The sequence below is a fragment of the Podarcis liolepis genome (assembly GCF_965112155.1).
Source record: "Podarcis liolepis genome assembly, chromosome: 6".
In the NCBI taxonomy this organism is placed as follows: Eukaryota; Metazoa; Chordata; class Lepidosauria; order Squamata; family Lacertidae; genus Podarcis; species Podarcis liolepis.
The window spans coordinates 47,836,645-47,852,468 of NC_139559.1; the positions used below are offsets into that span (position 1 = coordinate 47,836,645).

The window sequence follows — 15,824 nt, forward strand, 5'->3', positions numbered from 1 at the left end:
TGAACAGGTCAAATAGCATCATGAACTGTAACTCACCTCCTGCTAGCAATTTTGTTGTGGTTCTTACCAGTACTTCCAGATAAGATAAACAACCAGTCCTGCCTCCACACCTGCATTTTTGATTCTTTGCCAGGCTAAGCTTGCATTTTTAACTCTTTGCCAGGCTAAGGAAGCTTCCCAACCCTTTCCCACCATCTCAAACCATCCGAAGTTCATCCACCTGTTATTTGTGCCTCTACTTGCGTATCTCACCATCCTTAATGCTTTTCTCCTGGATGGTGACCCGTGAGACACTTGAAATTGTTCCCTTAATTCTATAGGTAAGAAATTGAGGCCAGCAGAAAACATTATCTGGCGTATATTATAGATCCATGAGCCTAATACAGTTGCAAACATACATCTCCCCACTAGACCATTCACGTTTCTCCATGCCAAAGTTAGCTTTAATGGTGGGTTATATCTCAATCTAAGCATAGAAAATTTGACACTGGAGCTATCAGGTAAGAGCATTATCAACATTTTTACAAAGAGAAAAGAGAGGCCTTGATCAGATGGGAGCCTAGTAAGGCTTGGAATGCAAAAAATAAAAGAAGAAGAGTATTTTCTTTGTAATGATGCATTACTGAATAGCAAAACAAACAACAAACAACCCTCCCCCCCTAAAAAACTAAAAAGGCAGCCATGCCAAGTCACCGCCTCCACTGCAGATTCCAATCTGCCCTTTCGTCTCCATGTTTCCTTAACTGTCATGGCTGAATGACAACCAGCCTCCACCCAAAGCCACCACGAGGCTAGTCCTTGCTTCCGACTTTCTCCTGCTGCCCAGTGCCTGAGGTTAACCTGAGCAGGGGCTCTGCAGGCCAGCAATGGGAGGCTGTGGTGCATCCTAGGATTCCTCCATGTGATCTTCCATCAAGGAGCCATTCGGATAGAAACTGCACTTGCGGTCACCTGGCTCTCATGTCTGCCTGATGTCTGTTTCTGTAGACAGCTTTATCTTCCTCAGGCTCTCTTTGACGAGGATGAACTCAGGCCGGCCATCTTGCTCGCCCTTCAAGACCAGCTCCCTTTCATACTGTAAAGGAGGGGAAATGTTCAACATCTTTTCATTGGTTCTAGCCAGAGAGACAATTCTGCACAAACATGAGGCTGCAGCCTATTGCAAAACCAACGCCCCTATTGTTTGATTAAATGAAAGTCGTACACTCACACCTGAGCTTCACTGACATTGGATTTAGCAGCAATTTTGATAGGACTGAAAATGCTTAAGGGAGGCATTGCTGCCCATGGTTTACACACACACACACACACACACACACACACACACACACACAGCTTTTGTCCCATTGTCACTTCTTTTTTTATTTTATTTTTTGCATTTTCAAAAACAGCATATTTAACTCCCTCCCCTCCCCCTGTCCCACTTACGTGTGTGTGTGCGCGCACGCACGCACACACACACACACACCATATGACTTCCCTTCCACCCTTTTCCTGGTTCCTTTGCTTTTCTACTACTCCACTTAATCCACATCTTTTTAATCATCCAATTTGTTATCTATTAAATACTCTATTTCAACTCTGCTGGATTTACTCGAGACCTGCTAAGCTATGTTTTTGCTTATATTGGTTCTTAACATATTCAGTAAACATTGTCCATTCCTCCTTGTACTGTATTCCTTTTCTTCATTTTTTCTTATCCTGTTCGTCAGACCAGCCAGTTCAGCATATTCAAACGTTTTACACTTCCTTTCTTCCTTAGTGGGTTCTATACTTGCTTTCCACCTTTGTGTCCCATTGTCACTTCTGATTAAAACTGATTTGGTATGTTTTTGAAACAGTAAAAACACAGCAATATCTGCTTACCAGAAGGGAAGAGGTGCTTGGAGGACAGGGTCTGCGTAATATCAAAACTGTGTGTGTGTTTGGGCCTGGAAGGAGAACTGGCTATCTTTACTTCTGAAGATGAACGATGGAGAAGGAACTGAGAGAGGAGATGCTGGTCACACCTGAGGGGAAGGCTGCCACAAGGGAGAAGGGTTCTATACAATATAGATACTACATCCCCTAATAATCCTGGGAACTGTAGTTTAAGGGTGCTGGGAATTTTATCTCTGTGGGGGTTAAATGGATTCTTTGTGATTAGATGCTGTTTTTGCTAGGAAGACAAATAAGCCTTGATGAGCTGGGTGTGTGTTAGGGATTAATAATATGGACTGATCACAGTAGGATGAAGGAGGTTATAAGACAAACTTGATGTTGTGATACATCCAGAAAAACTAACTGGGGAACAGATGGTAAAGACCTGGTCAAGCTTCTGCTGTCGTTTTCTTAGCTCTTCTTCCAGATCTGTCAAGGGCTTTTGGGTTTCTTCCTGCTGCTTCAGCTGCTTGATTCTTCTGGCTTCTAGAACTCTCTGAAGCTCGGGCTTGTGTTCTGGAAGGATCCCCCTACAGAAAGGACAACACAGCACAAAAGCAGAAGTTGATGAGCCTTTCTTCTCTTCCACAATGCCTGTTATTCTACACCCCCTCCTTCATCCCATTGACTTTCACCAGATTCCATGATAACCCAGGGTTCTCCTGACAAAATATTATATTTGGGCACACGCTTAACTTATCAGACCTATGAAGAACTAAATATGGGCTCTGTAAGAATTGGACTGTTATATTCCTCCAGTGCCCAGTCAAGTCGATTGGGAGTCCCAGTGTGGTTTCTCTCCTGTGTATTGGGCAAAAATCCCTTTCTTATTTGGCTTAGTGGATACCCCGAGTCGCCATACTAGATGCTAGATTTAAGTGCTTTTGAGAGATATCTCATGGACCCACACCTAAGAGAGATTGTGCTACTAAACCACAGAGCCTAGGGCTTGCCAATCGGAAGGTCGGCAGTTCGAATCCCCACGACGGGGTGAGCTCCCGTTGTTCGGTCCCAGCTCCTGCCAACCTAGAAGTTTGAAAGCACATCAAAGTACAAGTAGATAAATAGGTACTGCTCTGGCGGGAAGATAAATGCGTGCGCTGCTCTGGTTCGCCAGAAGTGGCTTAGCCATGCTGGCCACATGACCTGGATGCTGTCTGCGGACAAACGCCGGCTCCCTCGGCCTATAGAGCAAGATGAGCGTGCAACCTCAGAGTCGTCCACAACTGGACCTAACGGTCAGAGGTACCTTTACCTTTACCTTTACTTATAACTATGACAACTCTACCCATGAAAAAGAGGACACATCCTGGAAAAAGAGGACATATGGCAACCCTCTGGAATTTCCTAAGTTCTACACCACCCTGGTATGATTCAGAGCAGCCCCTGCCCTCTGGCAGCCTTGGATTCTCACGCCAACGGTCATGTAAGATTGATTTGATTCCCCGCCTTGTTCCCAATGCAGATCTTCACTCAACTGTTCTTCCCTGGCCAGGGAGGCACCATTTTGTGGTACACCTCAGGGGCCAATTCATGGTATGTTCTCTGTTCAAAGCTTTAGTGCCTAAACTACTGCAATTCCTGGATTAAAGACACTCTCACCTCCTTTGAGTGAAAATCAGTTCCCGGTGCAACTCCCGATGGTGCTTGGACTCCCTCACTGGGTTTGGCAGTTTCTTAGGCTCAATGAGACTCCTGTGGCTTTCAGATGCCTGGTAGGTGCCATGCTCAAAGCTTCTGCTGTCTCCTTCTGGAACATAATGGCATGACAACAGTTTTGAAGCCTTCAGAAAATTCATTACAAATTTTCCTCTCTGCTTTCATACTGTAAATTGGCTACAAAGCTGTTCAGCATCAATTTGTTGAAAGTATTTTTAACCTGCTCTTCTTTAAGGGTTCCAGAGTGGTGTAAAGTAGGACCTAATGTCAACAACACTCTCCCCACAGAGAGTCATTCTCTCTTCCCCTCTGAATCCCTGGCCTCACCCACTGAAGTTGGGGGAGTCTGACCCCCAGGGTCCTAACACCCTGAAGCTGCTCCCTCTCTGGTCCGTGGGGGGGGGGGGCTAGGTTGGTCTTCCCATTGCTGTTTTCTTGAGGCATGTTGTCCCCTAACTATTCCAGTAGTGAGCTGTGGAAAGATCTCTAAATGTTAATGAAATGGCTTGGATAGGCATATCATAGTGTAGATCAGGGGTCAGCAACCTTTTCCAGCTGTGGACTGGTCCACCGTCCCTCAGACCATGTGGTGAGCCAGGCTATTATTTTGAAGAGAAAAAAAGGAACGAATTCCTATGCCCCACAAATAACCCAGAGATGCATTTTAAATAAAGGGACACATTCTACTCATGTAAAAACATGCTGATTCCTGGACCGTCTGCAGGCCGGATTGAGAAGGCAATTGGGCCTGCGGGCCTTAGTTTGCCTACCCATGGTGTAGATCTTCCTCAATACTTGGGGCTTACTGAATGACTTGGTTGAGAACAAGGCAATTCACATGCAGTTGAAGTGCGGGCTTGAATTCTCTTCCATTTCTGAGATCCTTTAAGACAGGGTTGGCATTGTAATGCAAATGACACATCAGGTCAGTCACAGGTGGTCCATCAAGACTTCTGTTATGTTAAGTCTTCCACGCAGATTATTATTATTATACAAATGCACCCCCATGTGGCGAAACCACAAATTCCACCACTGAACATTTCAGTACCTGAAATCTATGGTTGCTACCTCTTTTTTCACCACTCCGGGGCACATTTATACCATTATTTAACCATGAAAACCTTGATAAACTGTTTATAACTCCATTAAAAAATGACCATGTGAATGACATTTAAAAGAGGAAATTTTATGTGGGTTTTAAAAAGGTTTCACAAGGTGATGGAAAAGCTGAACAGAACGGAATGAACACACGCAGTACTGGCAAGGACCTGGAAGAGAATCACCCAGCATTCCCTACCTCTAACAAGGCAGCCCCCCCCCCCCACTAGCACAGAGCTAACAAGAAGCTAAATAAAGGGGCACACTTATTTTGATCATATGCAAAAACCCTTTAGACTCCAAAAGAGTACTTGGGGCAAGTTCCAATAGTCACAGGCTGAATAGACGCCATCCTTCTATGCATCATACAACAGACTTTTGCTGCTATGGCCAATTAATACATTCAGTGAGTAAGAGGAACACAACCCCCATTTTCCCACCCCCCAGGTCATAATGCTTGCATAGTTTCTCCCCATATTTATAACTACTCCCTCTGCTTTTTGCTTAGGACTGTAGGACAGACAGCTGGCCCCCACCCATGCATAAAGGTAAACGCCACATGCACTTCACTGCCCACTTTTATCCTTGGCCACACCCACCACTGGCATGCACTTCCCACATAAGAGAATGTAGCCCTTGGATTGAAGAAGGTACCCCCAGCCTGCTGTGAAATACTCTTACCTGGGTTCAGACTGCTCTTCTGAGTTCTGTATTCACCCTGGAACAGAAAAGGCAGCATTTCAAAAAGCAATGGATCAACAAATGCTTGCACTTCTGCTTTCACCACATTTGCGTCCCAGGGGTGTAGTGCTCACCCCGGTTTGGTTTCCTTTGAAAGGAGATCATGGGAGGCTTATGACATTTTATAATATTGCAGTTTGTTTACAAATATACAAGTGGAGGCAAACAGCTGAAACACTCCAGTGCCTGGTGCTCAATCTCCAGCTCTTTCACTGGCCAATGCATGAAGGTTTTATACCAAAGTCTCTGTGAAAAATAAAGCTCTTTGCCAATGTTACTAAAGTGCTGTGAAATTAGCAGGTGAAAGGAGCCAGACAGAATAAAATGCAGACCATATTTGGGCCAGTCACTATAACATACCCTCTAGCTGAACCCAAAATCATTAGAATAACCCTCATAATCACCTGCCTGCCTTCTATTGGAAAGGAGTCCAGATACTACAGTTCGCTTCTGGCTCTGGAATACCCAGCTGCCGCTCACAGACCTTCCTTCCTTTGCAAATCAAGCTTTTCCGTCATCCACAGTGCTAATAGGCTGCCTTATGTCTGATGCCTGTGCATTTTCCTAACCCCATGTTACTTTCTGTATGACATTAATTTGCCCAACTCTTCTATTTTGCTCTGATCATTCACACAGGATCATCTCAACCTGATGAAGCTATTCTGGATCCCTCGGTCTCTCTGTGCAGCTTTGAAAGATTAGGTTTTCCATCTCCGATGAGATTTCCCTTTTAAGCCACTGCTGATTAGCCTGTCATCTGTCAGGCTCAGGTTTGTGGCCGCCTCATCCAAAGTAAACAATGCAAGACTATTATAATGGCATAGATGCCAGCAGGCCTACCCTGCCTGTTCCCAGGCATTTAATGGACACTGAGAAGATACTAACAACACATGGGGGGGGCATTATACAAGAGCGTTCTGAGCTTCTGCCCAGGCATCCTCATTACTTTCCCCCTGCATGGTCTTACAGAGGAGCAAATGAGTACTTCTGTTAATGTACCTGCACATAGACTTTCAGCAGGTCAGACAAAACCAACCTCTATTTCTTCTACATCCTAATCATATGGAGCTGCGGGCAAAGCAGAACATCCCTAACACATATCCAGGGCCCGTCCAATACATTTTGCTGCCTGAGGCAAAGGATATGATAACACAAACAATCTCCCCACCACATATTCCACCATAGAGAAGCTGACCAGACAGGCAGTCAAATCTTACTTCAACACTTGTGGTGAGGCAGTGTCCACCATTGAAACTGAGGGCAACAGGCTAGCTCAGAGCATGCTCTGTCCTCCAAAACCTTGCTGCTGCCTGTTCAGTCACTGCCCTGCCTGGTACCCATTTGCTGCCTGCTCAGACAAAGGATGCCTCAGCATCAGTCATGTGTGCCAAGAAATGCATTCACATACATAGTGCCTACTGGGGTGTGTAGCCTGGGCTGGCTGCCTCTCTTCCTGTTTGCTAGGTCAAGGCTCTGCACTGGGAGATAACTAGGTGAGACTGCTGGCCACTGCCAGAGTGTCAGTTCAGGAGGATGGGAGAAATGGCTGGGGGGAGGGGTTCAGGAGCAATTGGGGGTGGGGCAGTTGCATTCACTACCTGAGACAGCTGCTTCCCTCCACCTAATCATAGGGTTGGCCCTGCCTGATCCTTACAGGTTTAAATCTCCAAAGACAAACAACACATTTGCTAGAGGGATGTACTGCAGCAGCAGCAGATTGAATGCATCATTCAGGGAAAAGACAAACATTCCTGTTATGGATTTCTTAGATGCCAAGTTTTAGCAGTTATGCTTAAAGAATAGCATGTGCTGCTCCCCTTCACCTGATGTGGCTCTTTCCCTGGAAAACTAGCTCAGCTGCTTTAAAGTTGTCCTCAAAACCATCATCTCCATGCCTATGAAGTTCAGGAACATAAATGCAGCTTCATCAGTATTCCTTCTGCCTTTAGACCCAATCTCTCCCCTTTTATTGAAATGTTGATCAGTGTTGCTTTGCTCTGCGCCGATTAAAATCTCATCCATACTGTTGCTTTATGTGGATAATGTGCCCTCATTAATTCTCCATTGTCCATATGATGTTATCCTTCCCACACTTTGCCCTCCCTTGAGCTGGATTTTTTCATACCCTCTCCTTTTCAGAGCATTCCTATGAGCAAATCCAGGTTGAGGGAGGGGAACTTGTGGGAAGGAAGTGATACGGAGATAGTCCTATGGGTGGTGGAGAATTCATGGAGGTACAGGAAACTTACTACCCACATTAAGCGACAGTTTGAGCAAGCCCTAAGAAATACAAAGTTTCATCTTGCTTCAGCTGAAGTGTGAACAAACCATCTCTAAAAGTAGCCTTTCTGGCAGATCTACCTCATCCTTTTCAATTAGGATTTTGGTTAGGTGGCTGTGGAGAGGAAAGGGGATAGGTTCAGTGGATCAACGTAAGAGTGAAAATGATGACTAGACATAGAAGCAGGATTAAGTATAATCTAGGAGTTTATCCCTGCAGGAGGTTGTTTTGCGGGGGCAAGAACTGTTTCCTTCACCTGTATGGAACAGGACAGGTCTGACACAATTACTTTTTGCACCATAACAGCCCTGTGTTGAAGAGAGGTTACCAGAGGATTAACACAAAGCATGTGTATGACACTATGTCCATCTGCACTGTGGGTGAACAACAGTTCCCATCTTTTGCACTTCTGAGAAATATGACAGCACCGTTTTCTAGTGTGTGAGATGCCACATCCTCTACATAGTCCAGTTGTAATGGAGGGTTTAGTCTTTCTGTGAGTAGCATAACAATCGAACAATACGTTTATTCCCTATCTTGGCTTTTCATTAAATGTAAGAGAAATGTGTGGTTCAGTGCTAGAGGAGGGTAAAGGTAAAGGACCCCTGGATGGTTAAGTCCAGTCAAAGGCGACTATGGGGTGAGGCACTCATGAGAGGGAGAAACAGGAGACAGAGGAGGAGAGGAAATATAAAGAGAAATTGCTTCTAAGGCAGAAGCAGCCTTGTTGGTGCTCACATTAAAAAAAAATAAAAATGTATTTGCTCTCACACTGTAGGACACCAGTGGGGGGAGTACTTAGCCCCTAATGAAGCTCTAATAGTGAAATGGTGCAGCTATAGGGAGTACAGCCTGCCCTGTACCCCATATGGTGCCTGTTCCATCCCCAGTGGTCAAGAAAGATTCAGTGGCCAGGCTGGGTGGCTGCTGTTCCTGGAATAGAAGGGATGGCATCTTGTCCTTCACTTCAGGAAGCAAAATGACTTGGGCCAGCCCTGAGGTCTAATATACAGTATATTGTTCATTTCAGATTTAAACCATTATACTTACTTAATCATTCATACTACACAAAGCCCACCCACTCATCAGTTTAGAAGCAGTCAAGATGAAACGATTAAGCCCAAATAAAAAGGTCATATAGTATTTCTAAGAAAAGCTCAGGGTTAAGCTTCCAAGAGCCCCCAGCAGATTAATATTCCACAGTTGTCAGCCATCAGAAACACCTCTGCCTCTCAAGAGATTGCTTTATAGATTGCCGTATTGCCATGCTTCTGTTGTCATATAGACTTAGTTCAAAGACTATACGCAACAGAATGTGGCCGACTGATCAAAAAGATATCGTCATGATGTCAGGGATATGACAGACACAGGCTTCATCCCCTTTATCAGACCATCAACAAGAAAGCTACTCACCCGTTTTGACTGGGAGGCCCCCATGGCACTGACTGGAGGAAGCTTTTCCCTCCTCACTCTCCTTTCCTTTAAAGCTGTGGAACGTTGTCTCTGAAGTACTTACTGTGCCAGAACAGTTTAGCACTTGGCTTCACTTTCTTCTAGAAAAACACCTGTGAACTAAGTCCTCCTGTTGATTTTCTTGGCAGTGGAGACGGTAATGTGATTGTGGATGGGCCCTGCTTCTTTTAGCAGGCTCTTCACAAAACCTATTAAAGCCCTTAGACTAATCCCTGGGTGTGTTGTTGGATGTAAAAAAAAAAAGGGGGGGGGACAGGTGTCATGTGACACGTTCCTTTAAGAACCTTTGGCTGATTAAGCAGAGGATGTCATTTTCCAAGTCTGGAACGCTGAAACATTTCCTAGGGTATCAACAAGGTTCAGCAGAAAATGGATTATTGAATTATGCACCCTTTAGATTATTACAAATCAGATAAAGTTGTTTGGGCTAACATCTTAACAGAGCAATCCTAAACACCTATTACATTGCTGGGTCTGATGATTTGCTATTACTGCTATAGCTCAGCTGAGAAAGGGGCGCACACATGGGTAGAAAATACCAAATTGGTGGGAACATGGCAGACATGCCTATAGCATCTCTAGAAGCTTCGCCAGTGCTGCTGCCAATGCCCACCTGCTGCCCCCATACAGTGGCTACCAATTAACTCACTACGGACGTGACCCCAGTGCAGGACTTTTTTGTTCATGCCATTTATGAAGATTACATTCTGTTACACTGCATTTTGTGATTCTGTACCAGTGTATGAAAAATTGCCGTTCCTAAATGAATCCAGAATCTTTGGAATTCTGGAACTGCCTCCAGCTTCTTTTCAACAAATAAAATTCTCAATAAAGAGAGGATGGGGAAGCAGCTTGTATAACCCACATATTTTATTTTATAGCACATTCCTATACACACCCACTCAAAAGTCACAGTAAGGCTGTAACCTTATTCACAAGGGGACTTCCTTCTGAGTTCTCATTGATAAGACTGGACACTCCATTATTAGTTTTGTGCATGTGGTAGCATAGCAGTGTGACTAGAGATTAGAATGCTACTGCTACAGCACTATTTTTAGTGTTGTATGGCGGGGGCGGGGGCAGGGGGGAGGTGTCTGCTTACCATTTCCTTACCAGATGAGCCTTCTGTTTTGGCCAGATGGCTTAAATTGGAGATGCACAATTACCGGTACCCATCCCTCTAGTGAAAGCATAATTTCTATTGTGTCCATTATCCCTTCTCTTCTTTCTCCCACTAGTATTTGCCCTATCATAGAACTTCTATGAGGAAAAGGTTTCACATGCTCTGAGCCCTTTATGCTACCCCATGAAGATAAGAAAGCAGTCTTGCCTAGTTAAAAACATCATTAAAAAAACCAGTCAATCTTGGAATGATGTGGATCCCTATTGACCTCTTTTAGAATGGTAAGAATGCACTGTATCTTCATACAAGTAAGCAGTGGATTTGGGGAATGGGGCTGACCGGATGGTTGAGATTTCTCTGAATCTTTGGAACTCCCTATTGATATTTAAGCTGACACACTTTACTGCTTTAGACACCTGCTGAAAATGTTTGTATTCCAGCAAGCCTACCCAGACATTACTGTGTGTGTGTCCTGATTTTGTTTTTTATTAGTAATTACTTTTTATTATTCTTACACACTGCTTAATTTTTTTTAATTAAGTAGTTTTATATTTTTTAAGTATCCCACCCTTTTATGCTGGTCTATGACGTCTATGATGCGGGTGGCACTGTGGTCTAAACCACAGAGCCTAGGGCTTGCTGATCAGGTCGGTGGTTTGAATCCCCGCGACAGGGTGAGCTCCTGTTGCTCGGTCCTTGCTCCTGCCCACCTAGCAGTTCGAAAGCACGTCAACGTGCAAGTAGATAAATAGGCACCGCTCCAGCGGGAAGGTAAACAATGTTTACGTGTGCTGCTCTGGTTTGCCAGAAGCAGCTTAGTCATGCTGGCCACATGACCCAGAAGCTGTACACCGGCTCCCTCGGCCAATAAAGCGAGATGAGTGCTGCAACCCCAGAGTCGTCCGTGACTGGACCTAACAGTCAGAGGTCCCTTATGACCATAATAAAGATTTGTATTGTAAGTGGTTTATATATTTTTTGTTTTTGTTTTAATTATATGTGAATATTGAGCAGCATTGCAGTCTGTTAGATTATTTCATCAGTAGTGCTCGATTAAGTGACAGCTCTTGGAAGTACAGTGTAAGTCCCTGACTGAGGAACGATTATAATGCACTGTAACTCCTACTCCCCTGTCTATAATATGGAGGTAAGTAACACTGGACTACATGGCAGGGTTGTTGTAAGCGTCGCTCCCCGCATTAGCTATGAGAAAATTATAACAATATTGAGCAGTTTATTTTTCTGCTACTACAGAATCATCTGCATGGCGATTAAGAAAAAATAGCTAGAAGAAAGGTGAGCCCGCCCCATTCACATGTTCGCATCCCACAAGAAAATCGAGTTTAAAATACTCCCGTCCCCTTTTTTGTGTGTGGCTGCCAAACAGCACTTCAACAACACAGTCCCGGATATCTGCACTTTTTTTTCAAACAAAAGACAGCACGAAAACAAAAGATAGCAGGAAATCCGGTCGCGAGACCCGCCGCTGACAAGCCAGGGCGCTCTCGAAACAAATCGACCAGCCGTCCTTCTGCTAGTGCTGCCTTGATGCCGCGACACGCGCACCCACCTTTCTAGGAAGAGGCGAACCATAGAGAGCGCTCCATCGCCGGAGCTCTATTGGCGGCACTGGAAGTTCCGGTGCCGCGCTGGCCGTTCGTTCATTCTGGGCGATGCGGTGACGAGACCTGGTCTGGGCCTTGCGGGTTTCCGTCATGGCTAACGGTGAGACGGGTGCGGTGGGGGTTTGCCTCAGCGGGGGCTGCCCCGCAAAGTGACCCTGCGCCTTGTTCCTCCTCTCTGACTAACTGCCACCCCCACCTTCCAGAGCGGGGCAGCGCCCTCGGGGCGAGGACCAGAGGCTGGCCTGGGGGTTTCTTCGCTAGACCCCCCCCCCCGCTGCCCGCCACCCTTAAGAGCCGGGAGGCCCTGACTCAAGACGGCCTCTCTCTCTCTTCCCTTGCAGTGTATTCGCTGGACGGGCTGCTGGTGTTCGGGTTGCTCTTCGTGTGCACCTGCGCCTACTTCCGGAAGGTGCCTCGGCTGAAAGTCTGGCTGCTCTCGGAGAAGAGGGGCGTCTGGGGGGTATTCTACAAAGGTAAGCCTCTCGCTCTCAACCCCAGGGATCAACCGGGAGGGAAGGCGAAATGGGTGGGAACAAGTCTGGGCAGCCTTCACAAACTGCCAGGAGAGGAAGAAGTTCTTTGCCTATTTCAAGCCATAAAATGTTCATGCCATAAAATGTTAAACAAACAAACAAACCTTCAAGGAAATGTTCCTGACAGTTGGTAAAATGGAGCGTCTGCATTGTGACTTGGGATGCATCACAACAGGCTTGTTTATGCGATCGGTCGCTTCAGAGAGTGGGGGGGTTTGTTGTTGGTTCTATGGTGAGTTTTGATAGCTGTTTTATTGAGGAGCGTGGGGAACCACTTGTTCCTAGGATCTCTAGGTTACAACAGGACAAGCGCATAATAAATCTTGGTTCTCAGCTTCATTCTTTTAATTGCTTAAGAGCAAACAAAATTGTTAAAGCTGCTGTAAAAAAAATACTAACTTTAGTAGAACAGAACTTAGTAAGTGGTAAGCAACAAGTACTCAGTGAGGTAGAACTTCTTACTGTTCAATTCAGGCAGAATTTGCATCTCTCCCCACCCCTATTAACCATTTCTAATATGGTCACTAGGCAATTACTTAGTGGGGAATTTGGATTTCCAGCGTAGTTGAGTTTGATGCCCTTGCTTTAGTTTATGTGGTAATAAAGACGATCTAATGCTTATGCTGAATTCTCACAAAAATTCTAAGAAGTAATGTGTGCTCTATACTGTTACAACTTGTAAATCTCTCTCTTGTTTTCCAGCGGCAGTGATTGGTACTAGACTCCATGCAGCAGTGGCAATATCCTGCATTGTAATGGCTTTTTATGTCCTCTTTATAAAATGAATCTCAGCACTTCAGATGGACAGTGTTGTTTGAATGAAGATGCTAAAGAAGGCATATCTCTTTTGCTTCAGAGGACAAAATATCTCTTAGAGGAACTGACACAGAACCCTGCACAGATGTCAAGGGGAAATTCTTCTATGACCAAGCCTTTTTTGAGACCAAGGGAGTGGCTTTTATAACAGCAACCATCGTCTGTGCTTCTAGTAAGCTTGAAAATGATCAACAAAGATTGTTTTATGTGCAGATTCTTAAAATCAATACTACAATTTGCACAAGGAAAACCATCAAATGTTTGTGGCAAATGGAAGTGAATAATTATGTTTCCAGAGTCTGGCACAGTATAGAGGGGGGAAGGATTTGCATTCCTGGTGTTTTAAAGGGAATTGCTCTAAATCCCAAAAATGTAATAATGAACAGCAAAGTACAGGTGTGGATTTTGCTTTCATTGGCTTTTTTCTTTTATTAATGCACTTTTAAGATTGGAGGATAAAGCTACATAAAAATTAGTAACTGGATATGGTAAACTAGCTAGTAATAGAGTAAAATCTTTGCACAGTTCAAAGAAGTGTTTATGCACTTTTTACCCTTGAAGGAAAAAAACAATCTGAATCACAAAGGAAATAAAATGCTGTTTGGTGATATATTTGCACCACCTTGGCATAATTAACAGCCTTACCACCTCTTGTAAACAGCCAAGAATGGCTGAAATGCTGCAAGTTCTGTAGCACACAATTAACAATTGACAACAATTCAAACATACCCAGTTTTTGGATGTTGCTGTGTAGGAGAAAGCAATGGGGACATATGCTGTTACATAAGTTAATAGATGTTAAAATGTTTAAATTACATTTAAAGATCATAACTTGTATATTTTGGAAAGTGTATAGACTTTAAAGGTGAAAGATTTATGTTTGCTTTCTTTTTTTTTAATGATTCCCTTTTATGTTCTTTTTCTTCTTCACTGTCCTTATTTGAATTGTACTCCCTTTTAACCTTGTCCTTACATTATAGGAAGTCATCATCTAGAGTAGAAGCAGCTACAGTAGAAGCAGTAAAAGTGCATGTTTTATTTTAAGTTTTCAATGTTGAAAACACTTGATGGACAGAAATTCACAAGTAACTTCAGGACTGGGGCATTTTTTAAAAATCCATAGTTTGCATAAAACTGAAAAGGCAAGTTTGTATGTCATCACAGACAGGAACTGTCTCTTACCGCATTTTTATAAATTGGCAAGAAGTACACTGGAGCCCTAACTGGGCCTTTGGGTATTTCAGAAGTATGTGTGTGAATAAACCTGCCTTATTTTTCTTCCCCATACTTTGTATCTAATAGCCTCTTGACATTTTATTTCTTATTTTCATGGGTCGGAACTGAAGGAATATGAATGAATTCTACCAGCTGCATGTTCCAGGGAACTGAGAAAGCAAAAACCAAGTTTAGTGCTCACATAATGTTCAGTTCCTGTTTAGAGTGGTATTTGATTTGAGAGTGGTTTTCTGATACTAAAATTAAGATGTTTTCAACTTCAAAATAAGTATAAAAGCACAGACTCAATGCAATACAGAATAAAATTGTATCTAAAAAAGGTAAAGGACCCCTGACAGTTAAGTCCATTTGCGGCGCTCATCTCGCTTTACAGGCTGAAGGAGCTGTATGTGGCCAGCATGACTAAGCTGCTTCTGCACAACGGAACATCAAAACCAGAGCAGCGCACGGAAACACCGTTTACCTTCCCGCCGGAGCAGTACCTATTTATCTACTTGCACTTATGGCGTGCTTTCAAACTGCTAGGTTGGCAGGAGCTGGGACCGAGCAACGGGAGCTCACCCCGTTGTGGGGATTCGAACCGCTGACCTTCTGATCGGCAAGCCCAAGAGGCTCAGTGGTTTAGACCACAGTGCCACCCGTGTATCAATTGTATCTACCAATTGATAAAACAGTACTATTATCCAAACATTTCTGCTGCAGTTTAGGATGCAGTGCTGCAAATAAGGCAAGTTTTTTCTTTGCCTGCTAATCAATATTCTAATTTCTGCTATGTAAGCCAAATACCTATATTTATCTAGTGACTGTAGGAAAGATTTGGGCCTTAAGTCCTTGTAAAGATGATCATTTGCTTTCTAGTTCTGTTTTTTCCAAGGAATGTAAGTAACTTTACAAGAGATTGAGAACCCATAATAACAAGTTTAGTTAATACGTACATGTTCTGGGGATGTGTAAATCACAACACCAACCAAAAATCTAACTAAGAAGCAAAGACTGCTGTTGGTGGAAGTGTTCCATAAATGTGCCAGGGACAAATCTGAAATATCCTGTCTTCCTTTACTCCTATTCTTTCCTTCTGAGAGGACATGAAGTGTAGGAATTGAACACAGCATTCAGCTTGTCAGGCTTTTAGAAAACAGTATTTTTATACTAATGGTGCTATATAATAATTTATGACATGTAAAAAAATGTAGTTTAATATTACATTAGAATTTACGTTTCCCAATATATTTTGTGTGTCCAACTTGAGAGAAACCATGCCAAAGGAGTCATGATGCCATGGGTTGTGGTTTTGCAAGTGTTTTTATAAGGAAGAAAGC

The 15,824-nt window shown here is 43.8% G+C and overlaps 2 protein-coding genes across 4 annotated transcripts; one reads left to right on the forward strand and one right to left on the reverse strand.

Moving 5' to 3' along the window:
- Positions 1-103: 103 nt before the first annotated feature.
- On the reverse strand, positions 104-12,244 carry LOC310709761 (protein FAM107B-like). 3 transcript variants are annotated; one of them, XM_083509798.1, is made up of 6 exons: positions 11,452-11,852; positions 9,113-9,271; positions 5,359-5,395; positions 3,523-3,670; positions 2,306-2,450; positions 104-1,075 (listed from the first exon to the last, which is right to left on the reverse strand). In XM_083509798.1, the coding sequence occupies exons 2-6, from the start codon at positions 9,134-9,136 to the stop codon at positions 959-961; spliced, it is 471 nt and encodes a 156-aa protein (XP_083365924.1). In that variant the 5' UTR covers positions 9,137-9,271; positions 11,452-11,852; the 3' UTR covers positions 104-958. The 3 variants fall into 3 exon arrangements, with proteins under 3 accessions (XP_083365924.1, XP_083365923.1, XP_083365922.1); XM_083509797.1 differs by lacking the exons at positions 9,113-9,271; positions 11,452-11,852 and adding exons at positions 10,100-10,497; positions 10,529-10,924; XM_083509796.1 differs by lacking the exons at positions 9,113-9,271; positions 11,452-11,852 and adding an exon at positions 11,866-12,244.
- On the forward strand, positions 11,879-14,556 carry TMEM167B (transmembrane protein 167B). Its single transcript, XM_083509802.1, has 3 exons — positions 11,879-12,020; positions 12,262-12,393; positions 13,156-14,556. Exons 1-3 carry the CDS (start codon positions 12,011-12,013, stop codon positions 13,236-13,238), a joined length of 225 nt encoding a protein of 74 aa, XP_083365928.1. The 5' UTR covers positions 11,879-12,010; the 3' UTR covers positions 13,239-14,556.
- The last annotated feature ends 1,268 nt before the right edge of the window (positions 14,557-15,824 follow it).